At 37.5% G+C, this 18573-nt stretch overlaps 1 protein-coding gene across 2 annotated transcripts in view; it reads left to right on the top strand.

Moving 5' to 3' along the window:
* Positions 1-18573, top strand: part of LOC101358126 (myb/SANT-like DNA-binding domain-containing protein 3) — a 135053-nt gene that overhangs the window by 58969 nt on the left and 57511 nt on the right. For both annotated transcript variants that reach the window (XM_023727457.1, XM_004372222.2), the window contains one exon: positions 3409-3518. In XM_023727457.1, the coding sequence (XP_023583225.1) occupies positions 3409-3518 (110 nt within the window). The remainder of the gene's footprint in view (positions 1-3408; positions 3519-18573) is intronic.

The following is an 18573-nucleotide window of genomic DNA, read 5'->3' as shown; positions in this document are numbered from 1 at the left end:
GCCCTACACTTCAGATCCATTTTTAAATCCTACTTCTTGAAACTCCTAGATCAAGTATAGCTGTACAACACAATTTATCCCTTAATTATAGACAATATTGAATTCTGCACTAATTGTTCCATATGCTAGCAAGATTATAACCTCCCTGTTAGGCATTTTTCTATGTCCCAAAGTCTTACCATAGTATTAGATACATAAACCCAAGTGAAACCCATTGCCGTTGATTCTGACTCATAGTGACCCTGTAAAACCTGTTTTACATCGAGTTGATTCTGACACATAGTGACTCCATAGAACCAAACCAAACCTGTTGCTGTCAAGTCGATTCCGACTCATAGCAACCGTATAGGACAGAGTAGAACTGCCCCATAGGGTTTCCAAGGATCAGCAGCCGAGTTCTTAACCACTGTGCAACCGGGGCTCCAGCCCTATAGTAGATGCTTAATAATTGCTTCCTGATCAACTAAATCATCACATTTAATACAGATACTCATTAAAATAGCGTAGATTTGATAGAAAGATAAGCATAAAATATGACTAATAACTAGTGAAATCGGAATTTCATGATTTTTACCCCCACCTATTAATGCAGAACCCCTAGCTTCCTCTTAATGCCCCCTTCTCCCATGTCGCTTCTCTAATATATCCTGACAACTGCCACGTGGCATCTGTCTTTTTCTTCCTTTGACGTGTGCTGCCCTTGCAGTTGCACATCGGTTCCTCCCGCCAGATTTCAGAGGTATAGCTTCTTGCCTGGCACTGCTCCCCACTTCTTAGCCTTGTACTATCCTGCCAGGTGTGCTTCTGCTGATATGCTGGGTTGTTGAGCTGCCAAACAGGCATGACCTCTTACTTCCTGTCTGTTATGTCTTGTCATGTGGGCATCAGAGAGCAGGGCTCTTTGCATCTCATTGCTTCAGAATTTTTAGTGAAAGCCATTCTTTCAGTTTTTTGTTGTAGTCCCTCTGTCTTTGTCATGATGAGCTCTTGGGGCTGGGCTGAGGGACAGTCCAAGTGATAGACACCACACTGTGCTTGGGATCACTCCTGTTAAGGCTTTGTTTATTGGTCCAAGCTTTTCTGCCCCACTTTAGTAAGAATGATTATTTTTCCCAAATGTTCCTTAGTCCCTCATGCAAACAGATACCCTAACAAGTTTAGGTCACCGGACATATGAATCTGAGTGGTAGGGATGGTTTAGGGTCTAGCTTGGACTCCCACTATACTTGAAAAAAACAAAAAAACAAAAACAGGTAGAGCATATTATAGCTCAAAATAATCTCAAGCCAAGGTAGCAAGTGGCAACTCAGAGCATGACCTTGACCCACAGAGAAAATAGAAACGTGTTTTTTTAAAAAAAAATCTGATCATATTATAAACCAGTTGCTGTTGAGTTGATTCCGACTCATGGTGACTCCATCTGTGTCAGAGTAGAATTGTGCTCCGTACGGTTTTCAGTGGCTGATTTTTTGAAAGTAGATTACCAGGGCTTTCTTCCAAGGCACTTCTGGGTAAACTTGAACCTCCAGCCTTTGGTTAGCAGCCAAGTGTGTTAACCATTTGCAACTCCCAGTGACTTCCATTGTATTACAGATTATAATAAAACCCAGTGTGAAACTTTAAGGCTACAAGAAAAGAAAGAAGAAAAATGCACTAAATTTTATTCCTCAAATTGTGCAATTCTTATTTCTCTGCCCCTAAACTTGTTTAAGTATATAGTTGAGCTAAGATATTATGTATTCTAACCCTTTTTTCCTGGGTGGTTCTTTATTAGTATTTAGTTATCTTCCTTGGGTCTGAAGATATATAGTTGACAATAATTATAACTAGACCTTGTGCAGATTCACAGCAGGAGGGTAGGTAGATAGAATAAAAACTCTACACTTAGAATAGAGCCTCAAGAGCTAAAGCAAATCATCAAAGCAGAAAGGGGAGAAGGAATTGAAAGATGGTCATCGGTGCTTATAATAGTTTGTGAAAAAATGAAAACAGCAAAACAGCTATATTAGTTTCCTCTTAAGTTTTTGCTCATGTCTTTTTTTTGGTGTGTGTATGCCTATACTTAGGAGGAATGCAATTTTGTGCACCTGAGATCTATTTAAGGAAAAGAAAAGAAGAGTTTTGGATGGTCAGTCTAGGAGTAGGAGACCCAAGACACCATCACAGAGCAATGAGAACAAATAGCACAGAGAGAGGCAATGAAATGTCACCCAGGACAGATAAAACCAGACATACAGCCTCCTTGACTCAGTCCACCAAGTCCTGCTTTGAAATCTAGAAATAGAAAACAACCAGGGATGGGAGATTGCCTGGAGAAGTGCTTCTTGATGTTTGCCAAGACCTCATGATGATCTTGGAATAGACTTTTAGAGATGCAGGAGACCTTGCATCATCTCAGAAGATGGGGAGTCTGAGATCTAAGGAGATGGATTGCGCTTTTCAGAGTCAGCTATTAAGTGACAGAGTCCGAAGTTAACTCGGGCCTCTCTGCTCCCAGATTCATGTGTTCACTACTGTATTTTTTTTTTTTTTTAAGTCATTTGTTGTTTGGATAAGTGCATTTGTTCTAGCTCCCAATCCCAATAGGGAAGATAGGAGAAGTGTATTGCAGTGGCTTTCACTCAGTCCTATGTGATTGGCAGCTTTTATTTAGCGCTAACCTTGAAGCAATTTTCTTGATTCCTTAGAAAGCTTAATTTGATGCTTCCAGAGCAAGACTGATATAGAGCAGGAGCAAAATGACCACAGAATACTAGTATGTTGATTGACTGTGCTTCCAGTGGCAAAGTTAAATCAGTCATTAAAAATCTTATATCTAGTAAGGTTTTGAATCTCCGTAATTCTGTCCACTTAAATGCTGTATATGTGTGTGTGTGTGTGTGTGTGTGTATGTGTATCGTGCAATTCAAGTTCACTTTAAAATTATTTTGTATTGAAAATAGTTTAGTTGTCTCAAGTGAATGTGATCACCCAAAATTTATTCTGGGTCTCGAAATGATTAAGATTTCTTTTTGTTATTCCTATTTCATCCTTCGTTCCTTAAGAAGTAACTTAATCACTAGAAAAATAATATAAAATATTAAGTAAAACAATAGTAAGAAAAGTATCTTAAGGTCTTGGCAGGCCAAAATAGAAAAATTCCATAGATTTATCTTTAGGAATTATGTTAAATCCTGAAATTTTGAGTTTTGGTTTGGTATGAGTTACTTTTAGGCATATTATGCAAAATTCTCTTTGAGGAGTACTGAACATTTCGTGTCCTGTAGAACTTGATTTTTGTATATTATGTCTTATTAAAATTGAGAATGGCATGCTGAATACATTTTAAGGATTTTCCTTTTATTTATATATGTACATTCAGATAAAAAAGCTAAATATACATATGAAACAATTTTTCCTCTTTTACAGAATTAAATGTGAGGGAGTCTGATGTAAGAGTTTGTGATGAATCATCATGTAAATATGGAGGTGTCTGTAAAGAAGATGGAGATGGTTTGAAATGTGCATGCCAATTTCAGGTGAGGAAACCAAACATATTTTTTAATATTTTAAATTTTTTATATTTTATAATTCTACATTCTTCAAACTTAAAACACTGGAACCACACAAGGAAGTTAGAGTCACAGTCCACCAATTCTCCTTTTTTGTCTGATGTAGTGCTATTATTAGTACTTTCATCCTTTGTTCTTGAACTTGAGAGGATACACTGGCAGTAATAGGTGTGAAGATGTTTTGAAAAGACATTAACAAACATAAGGTGTTATTGTCACTGAAAGGAAATAAGGTATTCTTTGCAGTAGAATCTGTTATTTGAAATGTTGGCATGTTTGTCTTTCCTTCTCCTGGTCTCTCTCTCCCTTCCACCTTTATTTGCTGTTGTCTTATCTCTTTAGGCCAAAGGATATGACTGACTTGAAACCTCAGGTTAGGTGAAGGCTAAGGATGGACTAGAAAAGGGAACCCCAGGCTAGGAGTGTTTCTGAATGTCTTACCTTTTCAAATGCTGTTTTAGTTGCAGTTCTGTTGCCTAAAAAATGTAGAATAAGGGAAGCAAAATATGTTGCATTCAGTTCTTCCTTTTTGTTTATTTTTTGTGATTAAATTATAATCTGACTTCAGGATGTTTCTCATAAGATGATTCTTAGTTCAGGGTTTGAAATGAGACAGAGAAGGGACCATAACTCTTTTCACTCTTGGATTTTGTTCTAAACTTATCTACCGTTTTGGAACGTAAGGAGAGGAAAGGGTACAGAAATCAGGAATAGAAGTATAAGAGAGTCAGTATTTCTGGTAAGCCTGTGACCTCAGGCAAATTTATATATGACCTCAGGTAATTTTTTCTGCATCAGTATTCCATCTGTAAGGAGAAAGCAGTGGAAAGAGAATCAAAATCAGAAAGATAGTTTGCATATGAAGACTCTTTGAAAATTATAAACCATCATGTTTTTATTTTCATTAAAAAAAGTAGAGAGTTTAGGTAAAGGAGAAAGGTTATGTGGGTGTACTGTTGTCCATCAAGTCAGGTTCTTCAAGGTCAAAAGAGATTTTACAATCAATTACTTAGAGTGATAGGAGAGTTTCTCTTGGGAAGTTTCATGATAGCCACCTTAGACATGGCTGAGCTAACCTTCCGTCTACACTTGTATGGTTACTCATGTAATAGGCTGGCCAGTCTGTTATGGCTGGCTGCCATGGCCCCTCCCCAAATCCTCTTAAAAGGAATAGCAACTAAAGTGGGCTTCTTTCCTTAAAAGATATCTGCATACATGCATGGTAGAGGTGGTTGTTCGAACAGAACAAGGAGATACTGTGTGGTTTAAAGTCAACAAAGGTCGGCATCAGGGTTGTATCCTTTCACCGTATTTATTCAGTCTGTATGCTGAGCAAATAATCTGAGAAGCTGGACTTTATGAAGAAGAACTAGGCGTCAGGATTGGAGGAAGACTCATTAACAACCTGCAACATGCAGATGACACAACCTTACTTGCAGAAAGTGAAGAGGACTTAAAGCACTTACTGATGAAAATCAAATCCTTCAGTATGGATTACATCTCAACATAAAGAAAACAAAAATCCTCACAACTGGACCAATAAACAACATGATAAATGGAGAAAATACTGAAGTTGTCAAGGATTGTATTTGATTTGGATCCATAGTCAATACCCAAGGAAGCAGTAGTCGAAATCGAATGACGTATTTCGTTGGGAAGATTGCGCCAAAGATCTCCTTAAAGTGTTAGAATGCAAAGATGTCACTTTGAGGACTAAGGTGCACCTAACCCAAGCTATGGTATTTTCAGTTGCCTTATATGCAGGCAAAAGCTGAACAATGAATAAGGAAGACCAAAGAAGAATTGATGCCTTTGAACTGTGGTGTTGGTGAAAAATATTGAACATACCATGGACTGGCAGAGGAACAAACAAATCTGTTCTGGAGAAGTACAGCCAGAATGCTCCTTAGAAGCGAGGATGGCAACACTCTGTCTCACGTACTTTGGCCATATTACCAGGAGGGACCAGTCCCTGGAGAAGGACATCATGCTTGGTAAAGTAGAGGGTCAACAAAAAAGAGGAAGACCTTCAATGAGATGGATTCACACAGTGGCTCCAATGGTGGTCTCAAGCATAGCAACGATTGTGAGGATGCCACAGAACTGGGCAGTGTTTCATTTCATTCTGTTTTACGTAGGGTCACTATGAGTCGAAACTGACTCCACGGCATCTCACAACAACAACACGTGATAGATACTAAGCCCTCATGAACTCTTCTTTCTTCAGTTCAGCCAGCACTATGAATAACTGCTTAGAAGGAAAATTATAAGGAACTTTTTTGGGGGGTGACACAATAGATTTAAGGTCCTCCTTTCTTTGGTCTGTTGTGACCTACTTGATTGCTTGTCTGGCTTTGTGCTCCTCTGTTTGACTTCTAGTCTCTATTTACTCCTTGGTCCAGTTTTATCCCCAGGACTTGTCTATCATTTTTAGCTGCCTTAGTCAGGGTTCTCTAGAGAAACAGAACAGTGAGATACATGTATGTATATAGAGAGAGATTTACTTCGAGAGATTGGCTCATGTGATTGTGGGGGCGAGCAAGCCCCAAATCCATAGGTCAGCAGCAAGTTAGAGACTTCTACAGGTCCATGCTCTGTGATCTGTAGGTAACGCAATGGGAAGAGTTTGGAGATGAGAGAGACAGCAAGTTCTTTCAAAATATCTATTTGCAATCTGGAGGCAGACCACACACTAAGGAAACTTCGCTTTCAACTGATTGATTGATTACATTACATTAGATTAGATTATGGAAGGTGATTATATTACAATACATTAGATTACGCTGTAAAGCAGCAACTAGTTTAATGTTTGGCCAAACCCCTGGGAGCCATAGCCTAGCCAATCTGACACATCAAATTAACCTTCACACTAGTTTAATTTACCTAAGCACTTTGTAGTCAAACTGTGAAAAACTGAAGATAAAGAGAAAAAAAAAATCTTAAATGTGTTCCTTGTGGAGACAGTAGAGCTAAGAAAAACTGTAATATTTGGTATCACTGTAATGCCACCAAGAAGCCCTGGTGTTGTGGTGGTTAAAAGTGCTTGGCTGCTAACCAAAAGGTCGAAAGGTCAGTGGTTGGACTCCACCAGCCTGCTCCATGGGAGAAAGATGTGTCAGTCTGCTTCTGTAAAGGTTTACGGCCTTGGAAACCCTATGGGGCAGTTCTTTTCTGTCCTATAGGGTTGCTATGAGTTAGAATCAACTCAACAGCGACGGGTTTGGTGTAGGTTTATAATGCCATGTGTATTAGTTATTGATTGCACCAAAATTTTGGCTTTAAACAATAAACATTTATTAACTCATAGTTTCTTTGAACTGGGAATTTGAGCGTGGCTTAACTGGGTGCCTCTGACTCAGGCTTTCATAAGGCTGCAGTCAAGGTGTTGACTGGGGCTGCTGTCCTCTCAAGGCTTGACTAGGTGGGGATCTTCTAAGCTTACTTACGTGGCTTCTGTCAGACTTCTGATCCTTGCTGCCTGTTGACATCAGTTTTTTGCCATGTGGGCCTTTCTATAGGGCTATGCTGTTCACATACAGCATGATAGCTGGCTTTACCCAGGATGAGATGAGAAGCCAGTGATCATTTGTTTTCTCCTTGTATGTAATGTCTCTGGCTGCTTTCAAGATTTTCTCTTTACCTTTGGGTTTTGGCAGTTTTACTGTGAAGTGCTTAGGTATGGCTTTCTTTTATCTTGCTTGAGGTTGGCTGACCTTCTGAAATCTGTAAGTTTATACCATCTGTTTAATTTGGGAAATACTTGGTCATTATTTAAAAAAAAATTTTTTCTGCCCGTTCTCTCTTTCCTCTATTCTGGGACTTCAGTGGCATATGTTAGACCTTTTGATGTTATCTCCCGGTCCCTGAGGCTCTGTTCACTTTTTTTTCCAATTTTTTTCTTTCTGTTCTTCACAGTGGATAATTTTTATTCATCTATCTCGGATTCACTAACTCTTCTGTCATCCCCATTCTGCCCATCCAATGAGTCTTTAATTTGAGATACTTTATTTGTATAATTTATAGTTTCTAGAAATTTCTGAGATTTCCTATCTTTTCATTTCACCACAAACATATTTTCCTTGACCATAGATATTATTGCTGCATTAAAATCTTTGCTTTTTTCAACATCTGGGACATTTTGGAGATTGTTTCTGTTGATTGTCTTTTTGAAAATGGATCATGTTTTACTGTTTCTTCATATTATAGTAATTTTGAATTTATTCTACACATTGTGAATGATATATTTTAGACTGTCTGAATTCTGTTATATTTCTTTGAAGAGTATTTTTATTTTTGAAGCAGTTAAATTGGCTGAACTCAAACTGCACGCTCTTGTTTTCCCAGTGGTGGTGGCCACACATTTATCAGTCCATTTCTTTTAGCCTTAGATGGGCTGGCTATGTGAAGTTGGCCCACACATGTATGATTCAGGGGTCAGCCAGAAGAATTTGGTCTGAATTTGTACAAAGAACCTGGGATTCTTTTCTGACTCTCCCCTGTTTAGGATTTTCTCTCTTACTTTCCAGTGGCTATGGTTGTCCTGAACTCTATCCTCTGGTTTTTCAAGCCAGAAAGAGTGTGGGTTTTGATTGAGTTTTAGCCACTCTGCATGGGGAAGACTGGGACTGTTCTCCTCTTCCAAATGTCTTATTATTTCCCTACATTAAGTCCCTTGATGTGGAATTGTTGAGCCAATGGGGTGCTTATGTATAGGTTAACATTCTCACCAACAAGAGCGTATCAGACAGCCTGTTTCTCTTCAGCTGCTTGGTAGTGGATTTTGTTAATCCTTTTAAATTTTGTAACTGTGATAGGTGCAAAAAAAAAAGTTTTTAATTTGTATTTGATTCCTAGAGAAATTAAAAAAAATGCCATATATTTGACCATTTTTACTTCTTTTGTGAATTAATGTTTCGTATTTTCCCGTATTCTAGAATATTTTTTTTCTGATGTGTTGATTTGTAAAGATATATGTACGAATATGTGTATACTTATATATGCATACACTATGCTGAACACTGTTCTAAGAATTTTATATCCATTAACTCATAAACTCATGAGAACCTATGTTGAAGGTACTGTTTTGATGTTTTTTAAAAGAGTAATACATGCTAATAGTAAACAACTTGAACAGTACAATAAGATGTATAATATAATGAACAATGTCTTCCTTCTACTTCAGCCCCCAGCTGCTCTTCTTAGAGGCAACATCTGTTAGTGACTTCTGGAATTTTCTTCCAGAAATATGCTATCTGTATATAAAAATATGTACGTTTTAATTCACTCTTAAAGTACATAAATCACTTAATAGTATTTTTCTTAGAGATTGTCCTTTTCCAGCTTACATATATAGATTAACAAAATAATTCTGTATTTTATTTTTTTATTGTTGTAGTTAAATGAAGTTTACATTTCAAGTTAGTCTCCCATACAAAATTTTTTTTTTTTAACTTACATTGTTATGAGACCCCAACCGCTCACCCCATTCTGCCACAGTACACTCTTCCTCTCCACCCCTGATTCCCCATGAACGTTCAACCAGCTCCTAACTCTGTCTGCCTTCCCATCTCACCTCTGGACAGAAGCTGCCCCTTTGGTGTCTTCTATCTACTTGACTAAGAGGCACACTCCTCACGAGTATCACTTTATGTCCCACAGTCCAGTCCAATCCCTGTCTGAAGAGTTGGCCTCGGAAATTGTTTTAGTTCTGGGGTGATACAGAGTACAGGGGCCATGCTTTCCGGGGTGCCTCCAGTCTCAGTCAGACTGTTAAGTCTGATCTTCTTACTAGAATAATTCTGTATTTTAAAGAAATTATCCTGTTGTCATTTTCATTTTGTTTATATTTTTTGATATGAAGAAGTGTTAAATTTTGATGTCAGGTTTATCTGTTTTTGTCTTTACGGTTCTGCTTTTCTTCAGTCTTTGAAAGTCTTTTCCTGTAACTGTAAGGTTATAAAGAAATAGTCTTGTGTGCCCTTTGTACATATTTGAACAGTTAGGAAGTCCTCTCATGATCTGTCTGAATCCCTTACAGTCCTTTTTTTCTTTTTCATAATGCAGTAGATGACAGTTTACAGAGCAGATTAGTTTCCCATTCGATAGTTTGTACATTGTTTCGTGACCTTGGTTTCATTCTGCACAATGTGTCACACTGTCCCCATTTTCGCCATGGGTTCCCCATTTTCTTTCCTCCTGATTTTCTACTCCTTTCCGCCTTCTCATCTTTGCTTTTGGGCAGATAACGCCTTTTGATCTCGTATAATTGATTGTTCTAAGGAGTAAGTTCCTCTCAGGTGTTATTGTTTATCTTACGTGCTTTTAGTTCCGGGTAAGAACGGTGTCTTAGGGCCATAGTCTTGGGGGTTCCTCCAGTCTCTGTCAGACCAGTAAGTCTGGTCTTTTTTTGTGGATTTGATTTTTTGTTCTACGGTTTTCTCCTGCTCTCTCCAGGACCATCTGTTGTGATCCCAGTCAGAGCGGCTGGTAGTGGTAGCTGAGCACCATCTAGTACTTTGGTCCTTGGGTCATTTAGGCTGTGGTTCATGTGGTCTGTTAGTCATTTGGACTAATTGCTTCCTTGAGTCTTTGGTTTTCTTCATTCTCCTTTGCTCCAGATGGGAAGAGACAAGTAGCTGTATCTTAGATGGCTGCTCGCAAGCTTTTAAGACCCCAGATGCTACTCACCAAAGTAGGATGCAGAACATTGTCTTTATGTACTATGCTCTGCCAACTGATGTAGATGTCCACTGAGTGTATGGTCTTTGTCTTCTAGCCTAGGAACTTCCTCCTGTGAAGTGTTTGATTATGTCTAAGAGATTTCCCTGACTGTATCCTTTGTATGCTCTATATGTGCCGCACCTACAGTCATGTATGTAGAAATGTCCACCACCAAACCTATATCTGCTGGAGGGTATGTTCACTTACATCCTCCTACATCTCTTGGCGTATCTATTTGTCCATTTGCAAATTATTGTTTGTTAATACTATTGCTGCAGGATTGTCTAAGCTATAGTAACCATAGTTGCCCTTTATTCTTGGCGTTCCTCTCAGTGTCTTCTCTTGCCGTAGTCATGTTGTGCTGACTTCCCCCATATTATATATTGTCTTTCCCTTCACCAGTGTTACCTTGTGTTTTCTATCTAATTGGTAATTTTCCCTCTCTCCCCTCCCGTCCCTGGTAACCATCAAAGAGTGTTTTTTCTTTTTTTCCTGTGTGTAAACCCTTTTTGTTACTTTATAGTGGTGGCCTCGTACAATATTTGTCCTTTTGTGATTGACTTATTTAATTCAGTCTTCCAAATTCAACCATGTTGTGAGATATTTCACAGACTCATCATTACTCTCGATTGTTGCATAGTATTCCGCTGTGTATATGTACCATAATTTGTTAATCCATTAATCTGTTGATGGGCACTTAGGTTGTTTCCCTCTTTTTGCTATTGTGAATAATCCTGCAGCGAACATAGATATGCGTATGTCTATTCGTGTCATGGCTCTTATTTCTCTAGGGTATATTCCTAGGAATGGGATTACTAGATCGTATGGTATTTCTATTTCAAGCTTTTTGAGGAAGTGTCATATGATTTTCCAAAGTGGACGTAGCATTTTACATTCCCACCAGCTTTGTATAAGACTTCCAGTCTCCCCACAACCTTGCCAACATTTGTTTTCTGTTTTTTTGATTAGTGGCAGTAATGTCGGGGGTGAGATGGTATCTCAATGTAGTTTTCATTTGCATCTCACTAATAGCTAATAGGAGCCCTGGGGGCTCAGTAGTTAAGACTTCAGCTGCTAATCAAAAGGTCGGCAGTTCGAATCCACCAAGCTGCTCCTTGGAAACCTTATGGGGCAGTTCTGCTCTGTCCTATAGGGTCACTGTGAGTCAGAATCAACTCAACAGGAACGGGTTTCGTTTTGTTTTTTAATAGCTAATGGTTGTGGGGATTTCTTCATATATTTGTTAGTCTCCTGAATCTCTTCTTTGATGAATTGTCTGTTCATATCCTTTGCCCATTTTTTAATTGGATTTTTTATCTTTTTACTGTTGAGATATTTCTGTAAATTTTAGAGATTAGTCCCTTGTCAGATATATCATTGCCAAAACTTTTTTCCCAGTCTGTAGGTTCTCTTTTGACTCTTTTGGAGAGGTCTTTTGTTGAGCATAAGTGTTCTGTTTTTAGGAAGTCCCGTTTATCTAGTTCATCTTGTGCTATGTGTGCATTTTTAATTATGTTTGGTAGACTATGTATGCCATCTATTACGACTCCTAGCATTGTCCCCATGAAAAATAGGGAGTATGAAGACCCTCCATGATCTTTATAATTTTAGGTTTTATATTTAGGTCTTTGGTCCAGTTTCAGTTAGTTTTTGTGTATGTTGTGAGGTATGGGGTCCTGTTTCATTTTTTCACAGATGGACATCCAGTTTTGCCAGCACCATTTGTTGAAGAGACTGTCTCTTTCCCATTTAATAGTCTTTGGCTCTTTTTCAAAGATCAGCTGACCATACATGTATGAATTTATGTCTAGGTTCTCAATTCTGTTCCGTTGGTCTATGTAATAGTCTGTCATTGTACCAGGCTGTTTTGACTACTGTGGCTGTACAGTGTGTTCTGAGATCAGGTAGTGTGAGGCCTCCTACTTTGTTCTTCTTCACTATTGCTTTACTTATCCAGGGCCTCTTTCCTTTCCATATAAAGTTGATGATTAGTTTTTCCATCTCGGTGAAGAATGCTGCTGGAATTTGGATCAGGATTGCAATATATCTGTAGATCACTTTGGATAGGATTGACATTTTCACAAAGTTGTGTCTTCCTATCCATGAGCATGGTATGTTTTTCTGTTTATGTAGGTCTCTTTTGGTTTCTTACAGTAGCGTTTTTTAGTTTTCTTTGTATAGGTCTTTTATGTTCCAGGTTAGATTTATTCCTAAGTATTTTATCTTATGGGGGGTGATTGTAAATGGTATTGTTTTCCTGATTTCCTTTTTGAAGTTCTCTTTGTTGGTGTATAGGAATCCAACTGATTTTTGTATGTTGATCTTGTATTCTGCTACTTTGTCGAATCCCTCTATTAGTTCCAATAGCTTTCTTGCGGAATCTTTGGGATTTTCTTGAATTCCTTACATTCTTTCTTACTTTGTGGCAAAGCAGAAAAGGAAAATAAAAGTTAGAAGTTGAGATCAGTAGATGTTTATCAATGCTTGCTTTGTGCTAGATCCTAGGCTAGAAGCTGAGGATATAAAGATGTTTAAAGGCAGGTTCCTTACCTTATAGAAGCAAACTACCTCAGGGCTTACAGCATGGTTTTATCCTACTGCTGAGAGAACTTTCTTCTGTCCACATTGCCTTCTTATAAATCTGTTCAAGTTAGACTTAGGCTATTGCTGGCTAGCAGAAAAAACAGTGACCTTGTGTGCCCATTAAAAACTTCTCTGCTGGATGTTTTAGCAATATCTTTCAATTCATTTTTAAAATTGCCTATGATTTAGCATGCTTTTAGGTCTAATAAAAGCTTTCTGGGACGCAATTTAAACGTGTTTTAACAGAAAACAGGGTTTTAAATAAAATTTGGTAAGTTGTTTCTGTCTGCTAATAATAGCTATTATATGTTACCACATATATAAACAAAGCCACTTTATTAATTTTGTGCAAAAAAACCCAATAAATACTACATCTTCCACTTAAAACTTGGGTAATGTACAAAGAGTAGCACATACAATTTTTTTGCTTCTATTTTTTCCATTTTGTTGTTGTTTCTGGAGTTCTCTGGACTACATGTCTTCCTGAATTAATCAATATGTCTGTTCTTTCTGGATACTATGACAGCTTATCAAACTTGTTCTTATTTTATTTATTGTATTTAACACAGTTCCTGACACACAATAGGTACACACTGAATACTTGAAGGGGTATAGTTGCATCTTTCCAAACTACTTAACATAGTTGACAGTATCATCACATTCTTCTGGTTAAAGAGAAAGTATAGGGGAGAGTTCTTTCCCCAAGCCAGGATGACAGTATAGAGGAGTCAAACCTTGGTTTAGAGTTAGGTTCCAATGTCAGCGCTTAAGTCAGAACTTACATGTTGTTAAAACTGCCCAAATTCCTTAATTTGCATATAAACATAGTGAGAAGCTTGTAAGAGAGATGCCTGGAAACTGAGACTGACAAAGGAACAGCAGGTCTACTTCTCCCATTTCATTCTCGGTCCTAGGCACAGGCTTATTAAATTGAATTTCAGGCACATTGCCTGCACTATTTAAGTCTCCTTCTCACTACCACCAAGTGCTCTACTTGAAATTCAGTACGCATATGGTGAGACCCTGCTGAGTAACTTCAGTGTGTACTGGTTAAATCACACCACTTATGTGGCTCTTCCACTTATTAGTGTGACCCCGGGTAAGTACTTAAGACTTAGAAATGACAATAGCAAGAGCAAAAATAGCTAATGTTTATTGAGAATTTATTATGGCCAGATACAAATGCTAAACATGAATTTCTCTTACTTAGACCTTGTATCAGTTTTATTAGGTAGGTACAATTATAATTAACCATTTTACAGATGCCGAAATGGTACTGGTTCTAGCCCGTAGTCACGTGGATTGTGGACCCAGAATTTGAACTCAAGCATTTTGACTTTAGAGCCCTAGCTCTAAGTGATGAACCATGTGCTTCATAGGGTTGTTATGGTGCTTAATTAGACACAACATTGAAAGTTGTAGCACAGAGCTTGATAAATAGAAATTGTTCAATAAATATTGGCTGTTAAGAGATTCTCAACCCTATCAGATTTAATACCTCCCCCTTTTAAAGTTTAATTGATATAGAACACAGAATTTGCCATTTAAAGTATTTTCAGTGTAAAATTTAGTGACATTAATTATATTCACAATGTTGTGCAACCATCACCTCTATCTTTTTCCAAAATTTTTTCATCACCCTAAACAGAAACTCAGTACCCATTAAGTAATAACTCCCCATTCCTCCCACCCCTCAGCCTCTGGAAACAGTATCTACTTTTGTCTATGTATTTGCCTCTTCTAGATACTTCATATAAGTGAATGCCCCCTTTTTAATAAATTAATTTATATTCCATTTCTTTACGATCCTTAAGTTAAAATCATAGATAATTTAACCCACATAAACATGTAATTAAAGAAATCAGTATAATGTGTGATTGTAATGTGAAGGAGAAATAAAAGTAATTTATAGTAAAATAATATGTATTTCATAATGTAAATGAAATGATTACACTAGAATACAATAAAGTAGTCAGATACGTATATTTACTTACAATGAATGTATGGATTTAAAAAAAGATCAGAAGCAATTTCATACCAGAAACACATGAAAACAAAAAAGTAGAGGTATGGTTGATGTGACATTAAAAAGAAACATTAGGATAAATTATAACAGAGCAAACTTATTTGTATATGGTAAGGCTTACCATAGTTCCTACATGAATATCCAGAAGGACATTCACAAATTGTGAGGTACATAAAAGTCTTTTTGTGTGGAACTGCCCTTTCCTTTGCAGTACATCTAGCATCCTTGGAATTCACCTGCTAAATGATAGTAATGTCCCTCTGTCATTGTGGTTTGCCGTGAGTCTGAATTGACTCAACAGCAACTGCTTGGTTGTTGGTTTATCATTGTGACTACCAAAAATGCCTCCACGGGGGCACCCTAAGGGGCGATATTGGCATTTTTGAGAGCACTACATTAACATCATTGAGCCTTTGTTGAGTGAAGAGTTGGGTTGAAGAGTGTGTAGACTACGCACTTGATTATCTTAGAGCTTATACTCTCCTTTGCTCATTATGCTTTGTACAGAGTAACATTGACTTGGGCACGCATCATACACGTTATTGTGTAAATTTAAAGGAAAGAGAAAAAAGGAGTGTGATCCATGAAAAATTGGAGGAATATAGGAAGGCTCCCAAAGAAAAAAATTAATTTTAATTTAAGTTGATATACCATTCTGCTGATGCCAAATGCATAGCAAAATCAACTTGTTCATAAAATATTTTATTAGTTAGAAGTTGTTTTACCAGTGCTTGACATGTGGTGGCATACCATATTTATGCTTCATGAAGTAAATCTGACTATGTTTTAAAAAGTAGATGAATAATAGAAGTAAATCTTGTTAATTATGGAAAAATTGAGAAATACAGAAAATTATACACAAGAATATTAGTCATCGGACTATAAATTAAGTGAGATCCCACTCATACCTATAAGAATGGCTAAAATGAAACATACAGAAAATACTGTGCTGGTGAGGACGTGAAGCAACTGAAACACTGTTGACAGATGTTTAAATTAGCACAACCATTTTGGAAGACTGTCAGTATATTCTAAAATTGTTAATACATGTCCTGTGATCCATAAATTCCTGGATATATACCTAACAGAAATAAATAAATAAATGTGTGTGTGTGTGTGTGTGTGTGTATCTGTCTCTCTGTGTGTATATATGTATTTTCGCTAAAAGATGTGCAGGATGTTCTTAATAGCATTATTTGGAAGAACCCCAAACTGGAAACAACCCAAAAGTCCAACAGTAGAATAGATAAATGAATGGTGCTATATTTCGGACAATGGAATACTCTACAGCAGTGAGGATGGAACTATTGCTGTATGCAGCAACACAAATGAATCACAGAACAATATTGATTGAAAAGGCAGAATTCAAAAGCGTGTATGAAGTATGATTCCATTTATGTAAAGTTCAGAAACAGGCACAGCTAATTTAACGTGTTAGAAGACAGGGTAGTGGATTTTTTTGGGGGGAGGTAATCATTGGGAAGAGGCATGGAGAATACTCAGGGGGTTATGTTCTGTTTATTGATCAGGGTGTTGATTATGTTTGTGCCTACTTTGTGGAAAATTAATTGAACTGAACTCTTAACCATTCTTGTACTTTTTATAGATATTATATTTCAAAAAAATTAAAAAATATTCATGCTTGATGTACTGGGCTGAATGGAGGCCCAAAGATATGATCACGTCCTAATCCCTGGAACCTCTAAATGTTACCTTACCATAGTTTTTGCAGATGTGATTAATTTAGGGATTTTGAGAGGAAGAGCTTATCCTGGATTATCTGGGTGGGCCTTAAATGCTATCAAAAGTGTCATTATAAGAGAGAGGTAGAGGAAGATTTGATACACAGAAGGTGACCATGGAGACAGATCAGAGTGATGTGCCCACAAGTCAAGGAATGTCAATAACTGCCAGAAGCTGGAAGAGGCAAGGAGTGGATTCTTCTCTAGAGCCTCTAGAGAGAACACAGCCCAGTGGTACTGATGTTGAACTTTTGGCCTCCAGAGTTGTGGGAGAATAAATATCTGTTGTTTTAAGTCATCAAATTTGCTAATTTGTTGTAGCAGCCACAGGAAACCAGTACAGTTGAGTAACATAGTTTATTCATAAAATGACTTTTAGGACTCGTGGATTTAATTATATAGGTTTCCACCTGTAATCTAACATAAAATTATTCTTGTATTTCTGGAGTAAATCCTACTTGGTCATGCTGTATTTACAAAAAAATATGCATCTTATTTTAATTTGGGGACACATTATCTAGGTTCGGGATTGTAGCCATAGTGTGCCTAGAATAAAACAATAAATGATCGAAGTATAGGCTGGCCTGAGCCCACAGAGGAGGATAGTTAGTTCCTGACAGTGATGTTGGTACTCCAGCCAGGCTTGCCAGTGTCCCTGCAACCAGAATGGTAATATCTGAAAAATGGCTGGATTCCACACTGAGGGGAGTTTCCTTTTTCCTTTTTAAAGCACATTAGATAATGTTTTGAATATACATTTGGGGATATGTATGCATTCGTAGTGTCAAAAATAAGATATCTGTTGTGTCTAAAAAGAACTGTACATAATAGAATACTATTTTAAATGTAAGAATAATTAACGAGGATAATGTTGATGATGTCACTCTTTTGTTCAGAGATTCTCAGTAGTTCTTATTCTGCAGAAGATGACATATAGACTCCTTGGCATGGTATTAAAACAAAACAAAAAAAACTGTCATGATCTGACTCCTGCTTACTTTTCCATCCTCGTCTTACATATGATCTGTATCGTCGGTCTTAGGCCAAGTAATTTTAGGATTCTGTTTCCCTATATGAACCTTCTTTAAAGTCTGTCCATATTTTAGAGCAACAGAGGGAGAAGGAGAGTCAGAAATAGGAGAAAAAAATGAACTGTGTGGCTGATTGCCTTCATGAACAACTACCTCCTTTGCCATGAGACCAGAGGAACTGGATGGTGCCTGGCTACCATTAACTGAATTTTTTTTTCTTTTTTTATTGAACTTTAGATGAAGTTTTACAGAACAAACTACCTTCTCATTAAACAGTTAATACATATACTGTTTTATGACAATGGTTAATAACCCCATGACATGTCAGTACTCTCCCTTCTTGACCTTGGGTTCCCTATTACCAGCTTTCCTGTCCCCTCCTGCCGTCTAGTCCTTGCCCTTCGGCTAGTGTGCCCCTTTAGTCTCATTTTGTCCTATGAGTCTGTCTCATCTTTGGCTAAAAGGTGAACCTCTGGAGTGACTTCATTACTGGGCTAAAAGGGTATCCAGGGACCATACTCTCGGGGTTTCTCCAGTCTCTGTCAGGCCAGTAAGTCTGGTCTTTTTTGTGAGTTAGAATTTGTTCTACATTTCTCTACTGCTCTGTCTGAGACCCTCTGTTGTGATCCCTGTCAGACCACTCAGTGGATTACTGAATGTTTTGATCAAAGATTCTACAGAAGAATCCTAATCAAAAGGGGGAAAATGTGGAACAGAATTTCATATTATCATGGACTCCAGACTTTTTGGAGCCATGGAAGCTGAATGAACCCCTGAAACTATTGCCCTGAGTTAATCTTTATATCTTAAACCAAAAATATCCTCTGAAGCTTTCTTTAAACCAAACGTAGTTTAGCTTAACTAGTAAAGAATATGTGCCTTGAGCATTGTGCTTTTTAAGAACTTCTATATGGGATCAA

The sequence above is a fragment of the Trichechus manatus genome, unplaced genomic scaffold (assembly GCF_000243295.1).
Source record: "Trichechus manatus latirostris isolate Lorelei unplaced genomic scaffold, TriManLat1.0 scaffold00016, whole genome shotgun sequence".
In the NCBI taxonomy this organism is placed as follows: domain Eukaryota; kingdom Metazoa; phylum Chordata; class Mammalia; order Sirenia; family Trichechidae; genus Trichechus; species Trichechus manatus.
This window is presented reverse-complemented; position numbering and strand designations above follow the sequence as displayed.